Source organism: Halyomorpha halys, unplaced genomic scaffold, assembly GCF_000696795.3.
Source record: "Halyomorpha halys isolate HHAL.00 unplaced genomic scaffold, Hhal_1.1 Scaffold595.1, whole genome shotgun sequence".
Taxonomy (NCBI): Eukaryota; Metazoa; Arthropoda; class Insecta; order Hemiptera; family Pentatomidae; genus Halyomorpha; species Halyomorpha halys.
Genome location: NW_027112496.1, coordinates 357,736 through 378,866, shown reverse-complemented (window position 1 = coordinate 378,866; position 21,131 = coordinate 357,736). Strand labels below are relative to the sequence as shown.

At 30.9% G+C, this 21,131-nt stretch overlaps 1 protein-coding gene across 2 annotated transcripts in view; it reads right to left on the bottom strand.

Annotated features, from left to right (window-relative positions):
- LOC106684621 (sialin) overlaps window positions 1–21,131 on the bottom strand; it is a 79,977-nt gene that overhangs the window by 46,804 nt on the left and 12,042 nt on the right. For both annotated transcript variants that reach the window (XM_014426807.3, XM_014426808.3), the window contains exon 2: window positions 14,500–14,690. In XM_014426807.3, the coding sequence (XP_014282293.1) occupies window positions 14,500–14,690 (191 nt within the window). The remainder of the gene's footprint in view (window positions 1–14,499; window positions 14,691–21,131) is intronic.

The window sequence follows — 21,131 nt, the reverse complement described above, 5'->3', positions numbered from 1 at the left end:
TAAGTGAAGGAAATTTGTTATAAAAGTAATTAAAAGGAGCTGTTTGTAGGAATCCTTGAGAATGACCTGAGAGGTCGAAACGTCGGATGTTAAAAAGAAATAAAGTTGAGAGAAAAGAGATCAAAATTGTTTTTAAAAAGAAACTAAACCACTCTCAAACAACTATATTAATAAAAAATAAATCTATTATTATTATTATTATCTTAAGGCGCTTACCGCTTTCTAACAAATCACATTAGAAGGTCGTAGCTGAGCGGAACGGCAGGAATTTCATGGTCCGAAAAGGTTGTTGTCCTGAAATATGTTCAAGGATCCGTGTACCGAATAGTAAAACTAGGGGGACCGTACATTTTTAATTTTATGGAAACGCTATATATAATGAATATATTGCCAAAAGATCACAAATGGTAACTCCGATATCATAGTATCGTCGAAATCGGTCACCGACTTTTCCAGAGATAAATATAAAACAATGAATTTCCCAACACGAAAAAAAAATTAATTTTTTTACATATCTCATGTAAACCGAAATGCGTCGTGTGTAAAGAAAGAAGGAGAAAACCAAAACAAAGCAATAGAAATCTCTAACGTACAACGTTAAAGGCCAGTTAACAGATAACAAGTCAACCAACTCTTATTCAGTTCATTATAATTTTTAAAATTTTATTTTATTTCGTTGAAGATAATTAATATAATCTGTTTTTTTTTTTTTTCTTACCTCCTGGAGCAAAGAATATATATATACATATACCGGCTATTTCATTTTCTTGTTTTGCCAGAATGGCATTATAAGAATAGTTGCCGGGTCCGCTTAAGGCAGGGTCAACAATGATGGCATATGTTGCCTGCATGTAATCTGCCATAGAATAACAAAAGAAACAAAAAAATGGAAATTTTTACAATAGTACTCTCAGAAATTAATCGAAAAAAAATTAAATTTAATAATAATATTATAAACAATAATAAAATAAAGTAGCTAAAAAATAAAATACTATCATAGTATGTTTAAATACAAATATGAATCGATAAAAAAAAATAATCAAATAATAACAAAATAATTTAAGTACAAGAAAAAGAAAATTAAATTTAAGTAACCGTAAGTAATTGAATAAATACACATTCATATTATAATAATATGTTAGCCCTAAAGAGCACTTACACCATAATCATGTCAGACCACATTATGTTAAATTAGTCTTTGATTATAGGTAAAAGGTAGTAAGGTAAAATAAACTCACGCCAAAGGTCATCAACATCACCACCAATCAGTCAGAAAATAGACTTCACAAAAAATGTTACAGAATCGTTTAGAAGAAAATACATAAAACAAATTTCTACTCCCATTATTGAAGATCCCTTTTATTAAAGATTTAGTTCCCTAAACTGCTGAAACATTTTCAATTAATTGATAAGTACTACTTATTTAATTGTATGCAAAGATTTTTGAGTAAAAATATTATTTTAAGGAGTTTACGCCGTGGAGCACGTTTAGTCTACTGTTGATCTGTATAATTCTTTGATGGTTCGAGTTTTTTTTTCCTTAATAATAGGAAAAAACTTCAAAGAAATACGAAATAGGATAACTTTGCTATTGCTTTTAGTACAAATGAACTGAATTTGGTGTAAGTTAATAGAATAATTTTAACAAAGGTAGAAGATAAAATATTAATATTTCACCAAACACAGATTAAAATTAATTTTATTTTTTTAATACCGTTTACGGCATTATACAGCCGCACTCAAGTTTTTTTTAATTTTATTTTTAAAATCAGGTCAACTTTCAATCAGGAATATTAAAATCTCACTCGTTGCACTGTTAACGTATAATTTGATACGTCAGAAGAGCAAACGTTGAAATTGAAATTACTATATTAACAAAACTACATGAATTAGAATCCTAACATTTTTTAAAACTTAAACTATTTAATATCATATTTGGTGTGATGTTTTGACCAGGATTCACTTCTTAAGATTATAGAAGTGGATGAGAAGCATAGCGAACAAGAGATAATTTTTCAAATAAGATATATTTTTTCTATCTACCGGTGCCTGAACAAAATTAAAGCTTTAATATATTGCCAAAATTGTGAAATTATTAATAATTGCTTATTAATTATTGATAACTCCTCAATTTTGACTACATTGAAAATTTACGAAATTTGAGAGTAAATTTTGTAACAAAACTCTTATTCATAAAATAATGATTTGTATAGCTTCTCTACTCGACCCCACTATTGTACAAGTGGATTAATATAAAATTGTTAAGATAACAAAAATAGTAATACGAATTATCATAGAAACTGATAAGCAGTTAAAAAATACATGTACATAACGCTGGCGATCTTTCCTCAATTTCGTTTAGGCAAAAAGACATGAACATAGAGGATAATGTCCAGGAAAAGTTAAACGCTCTCTCACTCAGCACGATCAGGCTGTATGGACCAAGGACATCGAGAAATGAGTTTGCTGAATATAACAACAAAAATCGAATAACGGTGACGGAGTGTTAACCCGTTTAGTTAAATATAATAACAAGCGAGCAAGTATTTTAGCATTTCATGATTATCCATATTCTAAAACATGGAGGATTTTGGGAATTTCCCAGAAGCTAAAATTGTTATTGCTATGAATAAAATTCATGACCTAACTCAAGAAAAACGGGACCAAGAAGCATTTAAAATATCCAAGAAAAGAAATAAGTTTTTTTTTACTTTATACCTAAAAATACACTTGTTTATTTACTTTTTATCTTTATCAATTATATTTATCAATTAGGATTTAAATAATGAAAAAAGAAAAAAACAACCAATGAACGTTTCCCTTTTTAAGACTGTCACATTAACTGATTTCATCTTGAGAACGCTAATACTTCTTTATATATTTTTAAATTTTATAATGAATAAAATAATTATAATATTAAAGTTAAGAATTTAGAATTGCATAAATATAAAATTATTCTTTAGCAGCATTCATAAATAAAAAGTTTGAGTTTCTACGAAACATTCTCTACATTATATAATAAGTCTTTAAATTGTTTAGGGGAGAAAAGTCAAGGAATGTTGAACAACCAATTTTGTTAAGTTGACATGATAAATTTCGGTGAGACAAAGATACGATATAGCGCACGTATGCCATGTCTATTCAAACTATGTCTGATGAAGGAGTAAAAAGATATAATAGTAATATATCTTGGATAAGTTATATCTTATGGTGGCATAGTATTTACGGTAACGTTGTAGTGCTGTGAATACCAACAATTGATTTTCATAACCCCATCCAACCGCTTTACGGCAAGGACTTCCTCAATACAAAAAAACTGTAAAAGTGGTGAGTGAAAAAGTATAGAACGGCTTGGTACCTTAACTTGCATAAATATGAATACGTATTAGACACCTTGTCCCTGAACTCTCAGCAATAGCTTACTGAAAATTATTCCTTGGTTCAAAACAAACCTATTTCACTCTAAGCAAACATGGGTCAACGTTTTTTACTAAAAACATTTTAAGTTAAAAACTAAAAATCTCAAATTTGGCTGAAAGATGTAGTTTGTGGGTTCAAAAAAAGTGTACAAAATATTTTATAGACCCATTTTAACTTTTCAAAAAATTGTGATTTTTTTTAATTTTAACCTTAATAATCTAAAAACGGATGAGTTTACAAAAATGACAAAAGTCATCAAATTAATGTAGCCATTGCTCGACACTTTCGATTAAAAATTCGGCTGGAAAAAATATCTCACATTTTGAACGTCACTACAACATTCCTTTTTAGCCTCTAACAAAAATTCTCCTATATTCGTTTTTTTGGAACTTCATGTTTTGGCTCATAGATCATTTGGATTTCATCGCTTACTTTACACGTTTTGTTAAAGGGAACGTTGACTTAAACATTAAACTAAACCTTTATAAGCTCATTAAGAGTAGGTTTTCAATTTACTATATTCTGATTTAAGAGACCAATGCTTAAAAATTTCAGATAATTATTGATACTGAATTATTTCACTTGAGGAATGTTCCTGATTTTGTTCTTTCAATTACGATTGGTATAAAACTATGGTTTTCTGAGCATTACCCATACATAAGGCCTGGTCGGCTTATATTAATTGTTCCCTGATTTAATCTTCCTGGGACAGCATCAATTTAATTCTTAAGGCTGGTGCGGGTTATAAGTGTAAAATAAATCATATTACAAGCTAGGGCTAGATAAAAATTGTTTATAAAATTTATTTCAGTATTTATAAAAATAATCTTTCAAGGACATCTCAAGGTCACCTATTCATGCACTAATAAAGAATATAAAAAGGAGTATTAACTGTAAGGCATTGACGTAGTAAACTGGAATATTCTGCTTTTTGAAATTTCTAAGCATTGCCATCACCGATCGGAGACAAAAATTAAAACCAGTGTAAGAAATAAGTTTTTTTTTACTTTATACCTAAAAATAAACTTGTTTATTTACTTTTTATCTTTATCAATTAGGATTTAAATAATGAAAAAAGAAAAAAACAACCAATGAACGTTTCCCTTTTATATATATATATTATAGTTTTTTATTAATTAAAATTACACGAGCTGGCTAAAATGTCGAAAATTATATCCATTGGTAGAAGTGCGTTACACAACACGCAAAAATATAGGTAAATACTGGCTATCTTGGGAGTTGGTATGGGGGTTCACCTAAGGCGCCTAAAACCCGCACGACGGCCCAGTATCGATGAGGAGTGAACCAAAAATTAAAAAGGTTCATTTAAATATCAATAACAAATATTAATAATGATTATATAATAAAACATAAATACTAAATAAAACATAATTGGAAAACAAAATTGCAAAAGATCAGTAGTTAGAATTTTGTAGTAAATTGTACAGTACTTTTCCTTTAGCTCTTTGTGTTCTTCAAGATACTAAAGTTACTGATTAATATAAATAAAATAAAGTTACGAACAGCTACAAGTACTGAATGCTATTTTAGGGCAATTTTACGAATTTGTATCATCTTTGTAATTGATTGCAGCTAAAATATGTGAGAAACTTCAGACTATAACATGCAGAGAAATTACATATATATATAAATAATGTCTTTTATAGGACAGTTTAAAGAGTTAATTAACTTTTAAATTATTAATTCATAAAATTTGAAGAATCACCTCTTAATATTTTTTTTTTTCAAAATGGATTTATTAGATGAAAGTAATTTCATCATAGAAAAATAACGTCATTTCCATTGGTTTGGATTTGATCGAATGAAGCTATTAATGCGATATCTGTCAATATAAGCAATAATAATTAGCTGTTAGAAGATTTCGAAACCTGAAGATAGCAATGAGTCAATATTTTCTTAGTTGTCTCTTAAATAGCTATATAACTATACAACTAAATAACCTACATTTCTTAACAAACCGCTAATGTTTCCTAAAATTTTATTGAGGCATACTAAGAGATCGAGGAATCTTTACAAAAAGGAGATAAGGAGATATAACGAGAGTACAAGTTCATTTCTCTTAACCTCTACAATTTTTGGAATTTTGGTTTGATTTTGCTAGATCCAAACAGCAGCTTGGTTTATTGTTGTAAGATTAAGGTTATTGTAAATTTTCTAACCTACACTAGCGCACCTAAAACTGGAAATTTTAATGGAATGGAGTACTTTTTTAATGTATTCTGATAGTATATGAGATATTATACGAATTCACATTGGGCACCTTTTTTTTAGACGATATGTCCTAACGGCACAAATCACAAAAAATATGGATTTTAACAATTTGCGGTGCGGGAAATCGAAAATATATATATAACAAAATCGTTCTAAAATCTGATTTTCTATAAGAATCCGTAATCATGATTTGAGTTTTCTCGACCAGCCTAAGAGACTAAAAAGGCCTCAATTAAGAAATACCACGATTTAGATGGATTCTCTATGAGACATTGAACTCCGAAAAGATTTTCATTTACGTATCATATGTACGTTGCCAACAACAGCAAAACATTGGTTTTTTTTTTTTTTAGTTGCTTACACCTTCAGGACACATTTGATCAAAAACATGCCTAATATGAAAGCGTCTTAAATTCAGATTTACTCTCAGAATTAGCATAATATAAAATAAAATGGGTTGACCTAAAGCCAAATCGAAATTTGGAGATTAATTAATATACTGTTAAAACAGTAAATAATAATTAATATAACTCAACATTACTAAAACAGGTTTGTATCAAATTAAATTTTGAAAATTTTTTGTCAATCAGTCACCATACCTTTACACTCTATCGTAGGTGGTGGATGATGTAAACAAAATAATAACATCACTGAAAAATGACTAAGAAATTTCTAAAAATGACTCCTTGTGAATGAGCTGTGAGCTCGATTTAATAATAAAATAAGTTTGGTCAATAAATGGATTGCAAAAATTACTATAAAATTTTGTAATTTATAGCTCAGAAATAAAAGTTGTGGTTCAATATTAGGTGCAAAATGGAAAATCACAAGCGTGTTCCTTAATACTTTGCCGTTGCCTACAAAAATTGGGCATGTTGTGCAGAGTACCTGAGATACTAATCTTGGCTCAGGTACGATTACTCATTAGTACTCAGAATATTTGATTACAGAATTCCATACTCATATCAAAATATTTTAAGCTGAGTACTAGTAAAGTAATCTGTACTCAAGAAAAAATTGAGAAATCAGCATAGGAAGTTCATAAATACTGAAAGCAGTTTGAAAACGAGTGTTTGTAATTAACACTCAAAAAATATTGAGTAAAAGTAATCATACTCATATCATTTAGTACTATGATTATATTTTACTATTTTGAATACGATATTATTTTTGATTTAAGTATATTTTATGAAAGAAAACTACTTTTACTTTCAATATTTTCAATATTTTCATATTATATTATATTTTACTTTCAATATTTAATTTATGAAATATAAGCAAACACCATACAAAACCACCTTTAAGCTTATCGCAATAATAATTACAACTGTTTGAAACGGTTTCTTGAAAAATGAGTTAGAATACGAAAATAATTTATTAAAAAATGTTCATCACAGAGTATTTAAGAACAATATATTAACTCACAATTTTTCAATTCGATGTAATCAATTAAAATAGTACTTAATCATTTTAAAATATGATGAAATCGATTACAAAAGTAATCGTAATTGTTGAGTATGTGTGTAATTGATTATACTTTGTGCTCATAATTCATATACTTTTTACTCGGAATAAAAAAAAGGACTTAATTACCGCCCAGCTCAGAAACAAACATATTTTCACAAAGATTTGCAAGAAAAAGAATTTCCCAGTATTTGTAGACCCCACTCAGTACAATAATAATAACTGCAGTAAAATGATCAACGACATTTAGGTAATTTTTAGTACACTGAAGCATCAATACTTTAGTATTTCGGTTATATTTAGTAATTTTATATTTATTAAATTAATATTTATAATTCAGAAAGATTATATTACTCTCAATTCTGCTTATATTGATTATTCATTAATTACTTTGATGCGTTATTTGAGAAGTCTAACTGGTTCAAAAATGTATGCTGGTATAGTCCAATAACTCTAACTCCAACACCTTCCTGTAGCATGTCCTTCGATTTTTACGCTCAACAAAAGTCCTTGACAGCCAAGCAGACAAAGCAGTCTTGATAACGGGTAAAATCAGGGAAGCCTACACTTCCTTAAAAAATAAATCCAATGAATTCGACTTTCAATTGATATTGAACAAATAAGAACTCTGACCACCAGTATAAAAAAAAAAAACTCTTCTTCCGTTAGCGTTTTGATGCGATAAGATCATTTCAAGTAAAATCCTTATGTGTACTGGTACTTAAAGACCATTTACAAGAAGATAGTTGACTGTCATGCCAATAGGTAGGACAATCAACTGCCGTGCCATTAAAAACAAAAAAATCACCATTGTTCTCATATATTGTTTAACAAGATTAGTCAAAATTAAAACATTTTATCCTTTTATTTTCTTTGATCAGCTCCAAAGCGATTTAAAAGAAGAATAAAAATGATTGTGATCGATTTAATGTCTTTTAGCTGTTCAATTATATATTCTACATGATACTATCTAATTTTTAATTCAAAACACATCTTTATAACCTAAACCGTTTTTCACAATTAAAATGTTCCATCGAACCATCGAATTCCTCTAGAATCCAATCCTTACAGTCCAAAATCCTTCGTAAAATCCTTAATGCTCCTTACTTTGTCACAAATCAAATCATCCATCAGGACCTCAATTCACATATGTCGCCGATTTGGCCAGAACCCGATACCAATCCTTCCATGATAAACTTCCCAACCACCCAAACCAACTCGTTTATAACCTGGTTTCTTCTTCACTATCTAACAATTCTCCTAGGCGTCTGAAAAGAAGATGGCCTCGAGACCTTCTCCTTTAGAAATGTTTTTGGAGTTCTATCAATGGGTAGATTCTCCACATGTTTGTATCATGTCATAATATCACTTACAGCAAATTTACTTGATGTTTATATATGTATACAGTTGTAAATAACAATAAATAAATTATTAAAAAAAAAAAAAAAAGGTTTCCGAATTCTAGAACTGTGGATTGCTTGGAAATAAAAAAAAGAACCTTCGTTGTCTCACAATGTGCCGTCCCTTAAAATTTTTTGAAGAGTTTGGTGAACCTTTGGTAAAGAATTTTTGACATCGATTGTGAAGATAAAGATATTATCTACCAATTTATGCTTTTATTGAGCGTTTATTATTTTTCAACATCTAAACTTTTTATAGATTGAATCTTAAACCAATTATTGAGTTGAACTGTTTTTTCCTTAAAATATATACAGTTAATGAAATTCAAGGTTTACTTAAATCACCGTAAACATCGATTAAAGAAATTAATATAATAATTCGTGATGTTCTTTTATTTTATTTTAACAAATACTAATAATATACAATAAAAATGTATATTTAAACTTTTTATTAATTTTATAATTTTACTAATTAATTTTTTCCATTTATATTTAACTTTTTCTCTACTCATGTACTTAAAACTTCATTGTTACGGCCAATTCTTTACAAAAATTTATGTTTCAGTTTTTCCACAAAAATGTATGTTTCAGTTATTACAAAAATGTATGTTTTAATTATTCCCAAAAATGTATGATTCGCGATTTGACCAAATATGCTGCAGAACAAAGTCAATAATCACAGATTAAAGATTTTCGGGATGAGACTATAAACATTTTTCTGAAAGAAAGAACAAAACCAATAAATATCTCAAGAAAAAAAAAATTAGGTCGAGAAGTGATAAAAGAAAAAAGAATCTTTGAGTGAGGAAAATATATTACAAAGGATTAAAATTACAACAAATATTCTCGGAAAAAAATTGTAATGAAGTATATCTTAAAATGAGGAAAATATTTTTACAAAAGATTAAAATTACAAAATATATTTATGGAAAACATTTGGAGTGAGGTGTACGCTGACAAACATTGACCTGGCCATACAAATATGTCGCTCGAAAATCATTATAACATAAAAATGTTTAAAAATTAATGGTAGATATACAAGTGGCATTTAAGCCACACTGAGTTGAAGTTTAAAATAATTAATTTATGAAGAAAACACCCGTTCATAGACCAAGACACACACAATAAACTGTTTATGCATTTGTTGATATATTTATGTACTAAACTGTAAATAAATAATCAAGTAATCGCTCTCTCAAATGGACTATTATTAAGTTATTTTTCACTATTAATATTTCATTTTTTATATTCACCTATTCATTTTAATGTTATTTTTAAATTATCATCTTTTTTTAATCATGTTTCTTAGTAAATAATTTTAAACTTATTTTTCCGCCGTTCAAATGAACCTAGGATAGGTTATTTTATTTCTAATTTCTCTTCGTAAATACATTTATATTGCTTTCAGTAAAATATCAGACTATTGGTTGATTTTTTTTTTTTTTTAACAAAGTAATGACAGAAACCGTAGAGAAGAGTAATGTGTATTTGTTCCTTGTTTTTCAATCAGTAAACATAGTCCTAAACTTCCTCAACTGATTTGGAATGTTTGTTCAGGAATTACTAATGATAAAAACATTCCATAAGCATGCGTATTTCGTTAAATTAAAAAAAAAAAGTTTACATTACTGCTCTTTAGAAAAGGGCTTAGAAGACCACTTATTATAAATATAATAAAAATACCGTACACTAAATTTAAACGAAAATTAAATATAATATAATATACCAAAAAAATATTATTTTCTCTCTAGAGTCAGACTTGGACGCTTCAGCAAGGTACCACAATATTGCAACATCACCACAAGGATTAATTATGGACAGTTTATACAATTGACCCTCAGTCAAGTTGGTCAAGGTCTTCACTAGTAAGTTCATCACTCTAGACCCGAGATAGACTCTCTGGACTCCAGAGTAAGTCCTGGCGTGAGCTGAATATTGATACCAGCGAGCAAGGTGATGAATCGTTGTCGAAGTGTGTCATGAACCACCAATGCCATAATAAATACTTATGTAAGATATAAACAATGGACAATTAACACATAGATATATATCGAATATTATTTATCAATTACATCAAAGATCGATAATCACAAGCATCATAAATATAAGACTGATATTAACATAGAACTAATTTATATTGATGAATAGATAGTTGACTGTATAAAACTAATTTTATTCAACAGTTAAACTGATAACAAAAACAATTGTTTAGTAATATACTTTATTAGTTAGAATTGGTCCATAGATTATTTTAATATTATAATATTTATAAGAAAAGAGTTAATATAGATCAGATGAAAGTAAACAAAACATAATATATCATAAACATATGAGGCGTACAGTCGTAAAACATGGTAACTGAAATTTTCTTTGAATTGAAGTTCTTGGTATTCATGATTTTTTAAAGGCTGATTTCATAAATTTTTGATAGAATCTTTTGAAAATTTGAAATATTAATGACTCGACCCCTCACCTGTGGCGTCCCTCAGTGTTCATCGCTATCCCCGACCCGTTTCGCTATCTACATCAATGACCTTCCCATCCTTATCCAACATTCTCAATACCATTTTTACGCTGATGGTTTCCAAATTTACCATTCCTTCCTACCTTCTGACCTATTAGTTGCCACGGAGAAGCTTCAAGAAGACTTGAATCGAATTAGTCACTGGGCACAAGAAAACAAGCTAAAGTTGAATGCAGAGAAGACAAAGGCAATCGTAATAGGATCCAATCACCTCCTGAAAACTATTTCTCATTTTCCAACCTTATTCCTAAACAACAATATAATACAATTCCATCCATACGTTAAAAACCTTGGAGTCACCATAGACCAAACTCTATCCTAGAAAATCCATGTCTCCGATATTTTCCGTCAAACCTTCTCAACCCTAAAGCGTTTGAATTATATTCGTCACCTACTTCCTTTAGAAACCCGAAGGCTCCTGGTTACTTCTTGAGTATTTCCCTACTTTGATTATTGCTGTGTGGTTTACGGGGATGTCTTTGGGGACCTCGAAGCAAAATTAAAACGGTTAAATAATTGCTGAGTACGATTCATCTTTGGGGTTCCCAGGGACGCCTCTGTCACATTATTTAGAATTCAATGAAGAGTTGAAGTGGCTTTACCCCTCCTTCCGTCGTAAATATTTTCTTGCTTCCATCCTGCACCAACTTATCCAATCCCGCCGTCCATCGTACACCTCTGATATCCTTCAATTTAGATACTCAATGCATTCCCACAACACCCGCTCACGGCCTTTGAACTTATTTGTAACAACCCATCGAACCGCAGCCTTTGGTAGATCTTTCCTCATCCGTTTGCCTTCCCTATGGAATTCTATTCCCTCCTTTATTCGTCGTTATAATACCCTTCCAATCTTCAAATCCTGTATCTTCGAAAACCTTCTATCCATCCTATTCCGGAAGAATAACAATTGAAAGTTTCAAATAAGGTATATATTTAATGTTTTAAATTTTCTTTTATACTTGTAAATATGTATATTAGCAGAAATTATACCTTTTCATTTATTATTTTTAATTTAATTGTATTTGATTTTTTATAATTTTTCTCTTTTTATTTATTATCAGAAGTGTTAGTTATTTTATGTTTTATGGTTTTATTTTATTTGTTCTATCTTTATTTTATATATTCAGTTAATTATTGTTGTTCATTTTTATCTTTTCAAAATCATTATTTTATTATGTTTTATAATTCCATTTTTATTTTGTATTTTTCTCTAAAGCTCTAAAGCCTAATTTTGACGCCTGTATATTATTTTTAAGGATCAATCCCAGAATAAATAAAGAATATTATTATTTCCGTAGTCATAATGAAACATGATTCTTTAAAAAAAGAAGTTTAGAAATGTAAACGTAGCTTTTTGATGAAGTGCTAAACGATTTTTTTAGATATATATTTACTAAAATAGCAATAATTACTTTAATTTAAAATTTACATAATTTTCTTACAATTTATTTTTCATAATAATCACAACTCATTCTCTATGTGGTATTTTGTCTGTAGGAATTTTTTCACGTGAACATTCTGATATCCAAGTATTGAAAAAGCGTAAAAATATATTCCATATTATACACAGAGTGTTCAGGAATCCATTGAAGAGTTAAAAGTTCAAAATGAAATATGATTGGTTTGACAGTGCGTTACAGTGAATTAGGTTTCTTTAGATATACATAGTCGACTTAGTAATTTTTTTCTTACCCACTATCTAGTCTTTCCTAATATACCGCGAGTTATCTACAGGTAGCCAACATAATCTAGCCACAATCCAATCCGTCTGAATGACCTTTACCGGGCCGTATGTAGCTAAGAAAGTAATGCAGAGGAGGCCAACTTTTCTGTATATTAGATCTACTTTTTATCTTATCTTAGGGAAGAAGGGATGTGAAATGCATACTATGTTTATATACTGCGTTTCAATATCAGGTGCATTCCAGTGAGGTATTGATGGATAAGTAATATATATGTTCAAAACTATTTTTTATTTTTTAAAATACTTATTAAGTATTCGAGATATATGCTCATGAAGAAAATAAATTTCCATAACTAACTTTTGATAGCAGCATTCCTAACATGCGTTACCTAAAAAAATCGATTTTCCGACACTTTTTCCTGATTGAACTTAAACTGCAATGTATAAGTTGTACTGTTTGTTCGTAAATATGAAAAAGTTGTTATAAAGCTCCATAGTATAGCTGATAATTTGATTTTTATATTTTGCTTTCGCGTTTGCCTTCTTTTGGGCAGGAAAATGTATCATGAAAGAATGATATGACTTACTTTTTGCTAATGTACCAATAGCTCGCTGATTACACATCGTACTAAATTACAGATATACGGTTTATCACCAACGTAAAAAACAAAAACAATAATTATCTAAAGGGCTAATAAACTCACATCGAGGGGAAGAATATGGATAAATAACTTTTTTCCTTAGGAAATATGTCTAAACTATTGCTAGAAAGGTATGTCTGCTATAATCGCTTCAATGTCCATGGTACACAGGATCCCTCCCCCCAGACATAGTGAGCGTTGTACGATCGAACCAAATTGACCTCGCGATCGACTTGTTGGCCACTCCTGGAGTAAAGCGACTGCCTCGTGACTGCAGCGGTGCCGATTCCATGAATCCAAGCTAGGTGGTCGACTTTTATTTCTAGAGCTGCCCCAAGAACTGGAAACATGAACCCCCATCGTCGTTAGAATATATTGGTTATCTCTAGATGACCTCCCCATCCCCTTATATCAGATGGTCAGGAAGGGAGTCATGAAAAAAATAAAATAGAAGACCTTGACACCTCGGCCACAAGCGGCCTTAGTAGACCTCATGATATCTTCCAATCCTCAAATCAGGAGTTGTTTGAGAAATAAAATTTCCAAAATAATCAACATAGTAACAGACATTTCCCAGGCGACAAACCATCAGGCCAACTGATAATACTTAAATAATAATAATAGCATTTTATAAGATACTTAAAACTGAAACCCGTAAAAGATTTTTTCTGGTTTTGGCGGTTTACACCTTCTTGTCGGGTCAGTTCGATATTACTGATATAAAATCGTTTCAAAATTAAATTTTCTTTGAGAATCCTTCATTAGGAATATATTTTTTTCATTGGAAATTCCAGAGTTGTTACGCCTCATAAGAAATTTAAGATATTGTAAAGTCGACTTAACTACCCTGAAGTGCCAAGAGTACGATAAATTCCATCACAGGGTGTAACTTTGTCCCCAAAATCTCAAGTCAGCTAATTCTTATGATTTCGTATTCTACCGTGAGTATACTTGTGGCGGTGAAAAATTTGACACTTCTCACAAAAAAAAAAAAAAAATTGGTTATTAATTTAGTCTGGAAGGCCCTATATAAGAAATAATGTGACTATAACTAATCTCATCAGAGATAAAGTACATAGATTAATTTTTATTTTAAATCTTAAAGAAGGAATATATTGATGATATTCTTACAATAGTAGTATTGGTGGACAGGTGCTCTTCTACATACGGACAGACACTTGAGTCTGATGACAAAGTTTCATCGTGCGTCACTGGCTTCACCATCCTTACGATAGCTATGCTAAGGCAGGCCCTCATGATGTAAGCGTTGGCCACGCCGAGGAAGCCCATGAATCCAAGGATGTAACGCTGAGGAATGTTTTCTGAAGAAAAAAAAAATTATAATAAATAAAATTTGCTTGGGAGAAAGCTTACTTTAATGTAACTAAAATAAAACACCAAAAACCTCAACAAATTGTGGTATTTCATTGCCCAAACAGCCCAACATCCATAGTTATATGAATCAGTCAACAAATGTTCTTATAGATTAAATAACAGAAATTATCTAATTTTGTCCTCATATAATATTTCTTATAAATAAATTACTTTGTATTTTTAATTATCAAACATTGAGCCAAAACCATTAGGACCACATTAATTCTACATTTTTTAACATGAAACCATTTTATTCCACATATCTGTAACTTTCAGCACCTTTTCATTAGCTATTTTCAAATATTTTCCTCTTCACATTATTACAATATATACATTCAACTCGCGGAAGTAATTGTTAGAATTTATTTCATTTCTTTTTCCCAGTCATTGTTTTACAAGGTCATCTTTTTTTTCGTTTCCCCTAGGGGCTTTCATATCTCCATTTTTATTTCCAGAAAAACCCAATGCACAATCCATTGTGAACTAAGTTTTGATCTGATCTATACCTAAACAACACTAATAATTGTTTAATTGAATGGCTTGAAGCAAGAATGCACGTTACTAATAAGAATTTTGTTTTTCTATAAACATACTTATGAAGTTAGTCTGTCTAAATTCATAATTCAAATTTATTTACCTATAACATTATATAATATGAACTAAATAAAAGACTAAATATGAATTGTAAAATTTTTCTAAACTGAACAATTTTGATCGTATACCAATCTTACCTAAGCCCTTCAATCACTGAATTAAACCAAAGAATAATTGAAAAATGGATCTCAAAAAACCCTGTTAACATAGACCGTTAGTTTCACATATAAGTTAAAATAAGTAAAATAAAACAACCAAGAAGAAATTCAAAACAACATATTCGGATAAGGGTGTTCTCTTCATTCAGATTCTTGTATCTTGTTACACAATAATCGTTCGGGTTGAGGTCATCCGTTCTTTTGCATTAATGAGAATTTCGACAAACTACATCTCTTGTTTTCCTACAAGAAGCAATCGTTTAAAATTTAATGGGAAGTTTATGGAAAAACAGGAGCGAGAAACTCAGTAAATGCGAGAAAGATGTAAATGCTACCGAGTAAATTTACATGTTAATGGCATTTACGGATTACTGACATGATTTGCGGGTTAGTGTTTTGTTAATAAGTGGGTCAGTCAAAAAATTAGACATTGCATATCATTATAGTTTGAGATAACTATAATGGCCGTCTTTTAGTTGATTGTTGCCCATATCAATCCACAGTGAAGACGATGTTTGCCTAGTTATCTACGGGTTACCTACCTATTCTAACCATGGTGGGGGTCCAGTTTTTCATTTTGTGTGACCTCCACTTAAAGAAAAAGTCAATGCTCCCAGGCTGGATTCGAACCTGCGCCACCCGCAGATCCCAGAACGATAGACTTAGGCCTAACCATTTGAGCTCCGGACGGCCCTGCCCTAGCTTTCGAAAAGTGTTAATTTTTACACATGGTAAGACGTATCTAAAATTAACAGCAAGTATTCATAAGACAGTCGGCTATCAGTAGCAGCTTATCTTAGCCTGTCTGCTTCCTTTCCCTGTGTTTATTCTTCTACCCAAAACAAATACCTTCATATATTTCGGATCATTGATTCGATTGAATGTTCACAACCGTATTCTGTAAGCACTTATAGATTTTATTATTTTTTATTCTGTAAATCGATGGCATATTTATTCATTTGCTTAATTTTTTGGTGCCGTATACAACTACAGGGTTAGAGGCACCGTATTCTAGATTTCGTGGTTACATTCGTGTGTGGTACAGGTTGCTCTCCTTTAGGAACTTAAACAAATTATTCCAGTTTTCTGGCAGTAAGGCTTGACGTTGTTCCCGGAGGCCAAAAGACGTTCTTGATGATTCCAGCCGCGAACAGTGGTCCATGATATGCTCCATCATCAGGGTACATTTACAACTATAACATGTCGGTGAAGGATTTCTTTCAAGAAGGTGCCAAGAAGTGTGTTAATCTTGTATGTCCGATCCTGAGTCGGGTTATGATTGATTGTTCACGGCGATTTTCGATGATTGGCGATAGAGGTTGAATATCACCAAGAATTGTCTTCATTTTATTTGTTTCTGGTACATTGTACCAAAAACAGCGCCATGCTTCCTTGCATTGAATCAGAACCAATTTATGGTAATCATACAGCGCCAAGTTACAATCAGGCACTGGAAATAGGGTGCATACTTCTTTGTCAGCCAGTTCGTTTCCCGATATACCTGCATGACTGGACAGGAAATTAACTTTTTTATTTAATTTTATGATGTTATGATGGAAAAAGCAATGAGGTTATGCAAAATTTGAAAAATTTGAATAGCCTTGAGGGTCGAGTATGAATCACTACAGATCACAATGGAGGAGCCGTTTACTTCATGTGCTAGCGTTAATGACAAATAGATTGCATATAACTCGGAGGAAAACACTGAGAATGTGGGGAGAAGACTGTAGCGGATGGTCTCCGCAGGTTGAACTACTGAACAACCAACATGATTTAAGTATTTTGACCCATCAGTGTAGATAAATGTACAGCCCTTGTTGTAGAGAGAAGACTTAAAAAACATTGCTTGAGTACTTCAGGAGGGTTAGATGATTTATTGATAGATTCTAAGGTGAAATCAAAATTGGCTATTTTGTTTATCCAAGGATGTAATGGATTGGGGAATAGATGGCATAGATTTTATGTTTTATTATCATAAAATATAAGCTGCCAAATGTTATATTAGATTATTTATATTCTTCAGTGATGTTGTTTGCTTGTGGTATATACGGTCTAGTCTGTAAAGGCTCTATGTAAACCTTGTAACAGTGCAATGACGTTTGTATAGATCCCTCCTATTTACAGTCATATCCGTGTGCTTTTCCAATTTAATCTCATGTCAAATGTTTGTTATAGATAATTCATTGTCTCTATTTGTAATAGTGTTTAGGAATATAACTAATTAATGTTATGCTGGTTCTAACTCTGACGTTTTATGTAAGAACGTTTTATTTGACTTTAATTACAATGTTTTTACGAGATCATTGTCTTCAGATTTTTTATAACTAAATTATTTTTGATGGCTTTATCGTTATAACGTTTCTAATGAAATCTCTTCCGAGAACTTATTAGAGAGAACTTTTACAGTGAATATTATTACAATAAAAGTTGTATTTATAGTAATAGTTTGTTGTTAGTGTGTCTGCCTGCAAGCCTAATAGGTTCCTAATAATTGAAGTATGTTTCATTAATATTGCTGTTAAGTTAATGTTAATGTTGCTTAAAGTTATATTAAAATATGTGAAAACGTATACGAGTACTAATATCTAAAATATTCATATATATACAGTGAACTATTAAAGAATTATGACGAGACCTTATATGAAAAGAATATTTATCAGTTCTTTTGACATAGGCTTTGTTGAAGTTTTAAGAAAAAAATAATTGTAAATTTTTTTTTTAAACAATTAAACTATACCTTTTTGATAAATTTCAATAACTGTTTTAAACTTAGGTTTTCATGTCTTTCAAATTTCATGTGTTCATAAGCTATCGGAGTCATTGAAATTTTCGGAATTACTGTGACCTATAAAACAATTAATGAACTAGAAGTAAGGAACATGATAAGTCAGAAGTTGAGTATAGGGACATTATTATAGCAAAACAAACCTCTAGTGCGAAATCAGGCGCTAGGACTAATGATTGGGAGGACCAATATAGAAAGAAACCCATAGCCACCTAGCAGCGGCGAGCTGAAATCCAATCTCGGAAAGCTCTCAAAGAAACACTAGCGAAGTTACTGAAGAAGTTGGATACGTAACATAGTGTGGCTCACAAACCTTCATAATATTTGAAAACACAATCCTACAACTATACAAAGGAAATGCTAGATATAATTTATAATAACTTGTAAGTATAGAAGCACGTAGTATAGAAGTAGCAAGTATAGAAGTACCTACCACTTCCTGAATTAGCCAAAAAAATTTCTAGCGCTACTCAATTCAGTGTCAAAGAAAGGAACATGCCAAATTAAATTGAATATAATCCATCAAACGAAGATCATTCAGCTTTTCTTTGCCGAATATTTTATAAGGAGGACCAAAATGTCTCTCGCCCTCATTATTTCAGTCGTTTACTTCTACTAAAAAATTCGTAAAAAGGCGAATAAACAATATAATTAATAAGTACCATTCGATCAGAAATATGAGATCTTACTAATAACAGAAAAACGAAATAAAAAAATGCTGTTACGTGAAGAATTTAGGAACAAAGACTCGAGGAAAACGGGACTCTCATATTTTTTAACGATCAGTTACTTTTACTGTATTTTCATTCCGGTGTGTCTGTGTATCTAATTCAGAAAAAAAATACTTTTCAAATACTAAGAACCTTGCTGGACGCCATACCGAAAAGAAAAAAGTGGTGGCACCTAATCAGTAGTATTGCTATCGTGGTCACAGGCCTCATAGATCCGTTGCATACAGGGTAATCTCAACACCTTTATCTTTTGAGGAAAGTGTAAATGAAGATAAAGAAAAAACTAAAATAAAAAGAAGATTACTAAAAACATTGATTATCCAATAGTACACAAAAACCTACCTGTAACAGTGATGAAATAACAAGACATGTTTAAACTACTGCCTTTCATACGATATATCCACAATAACTACTTTAGAAACGTGGTGACAGTTCATGAAATCGTTGCCGACCCTGGACAACTAACTGACAATAAAGAGGAATGAATGAAATTGAAAATGAATGAAGGTTGATGAATGAAAATTAATAAATGATTTTTGTTTTCAAATAATTCAAGAATATTGTAATGTTTGTTTAAAAATCTTAGTGAATGTACTAATCTGATAAGAAAAGCGGTACATCTCACTCAATTCAACTATGTTCCAAGTTAAATAAATTCTAGAAACTCTCTTCTTTTAGGACCACAGAGTATATAACTTGTTTTTGACACATTTGACACTCTAGCTACCCTAGAGAATCAGGAAGACACTCTTCATGCTCCAAAACTGCGTTCAAAGATAACAATATTTATTAGGTGCAATTTGTTGAAACGGGTTAAAATCTTTTGTAAAAATTTGTTAGTAACATTGCAGTGTTGATTTAATAAGCCGTTTTTTTTTTTTCAATTTTAGCAACTTTTTAAGTATTGCTCGACTTAACTATCCAAAGACTCCTCTTACGTTTTAAGTATATATTTCAAAAGGATTTAGGGCCGTAGCTAAACAGGGATTTTAGTTGGGCGGGTCGGTAATATTTTTTGTGTTATGATCCCCTCTTCGACTAACATACTCGCAACAATTTCTGTTTTAAAGGTAACAAAAGAACGGCTATCATGGAAGGCGGGAGAGGTGGGTCTTATCTTGTCTTTAATACCACCGTTCTTTCAATTTTAGTCACTTTTAAAATATTGCTCGATTTAACTATTATCTAAGTCTCCTCTTCCCGTTTTAAGTAAATGTTTCAAAAGTGATATAGGACCGTCGCCAAATGGGGGATTTAATTGAGGGAAGGACTTCGGGCTCTGCAGCTTGAAGTCATCACACCACCACCACCACCATCCGGAATGGTCCCTCTCCATTCTATGCAAGCCCCCAACTAGGATGTTACCAATGTGAAACCGCCTTCAGCGGACCCTGTTACTCAACTTATACGTGTAATACGGCAAACAAAGTCTGTATGTAATTTGTATATATACACTGTATTATCATATATTTGTAATCGTAACTATATATCAATAAAGAGGATTTGAAAATGAAATAAAATAAAAAGGGGATTTAATGAGTGGCAGCCAACATCCCAACAAAAATTACGTGTTGAGTATGTCTTGATTGCCATATCCTATGCAACTCGGAGGTCTAAGTGTTAAAACCCCCTTCTTTTTTTTTTTGTTTTATTACAATATGTAACATTTCTCGTATGTATGTATGAACTTATAGTGTTATTACTCTTAATGAAGGGTACGAAAAAAAAGGGGGTTTGAGCGAAGCAGTTAATTAATTCCATTAAGTATTTCCATGGCGTATAGCTAGATTATACCACCTTAACTGAACTCATGTCAACACCTTATAATACCACAAGACAATCAAAAGGAGAAGAAACACTGAAGTATATATAATACATTTAATGTATTATGTATGTATGAACCTATTTTATTATTCTTAATAAAGGGGGTTTTAGTGAATTACATAACTCATTAAAAACACTATACTGATTCTTATATTTTCCAGGGGTTCTCTTTAAAACAAGAGCCACCGAGGAATGAGGAGATGACTGCTGAGTTATGACCAAGAATAAACTGTTATGAATGCATGACACTCCTAAAACTTACACATAATAGTACAAGAGGCCAAGAGGAGAAAAAAG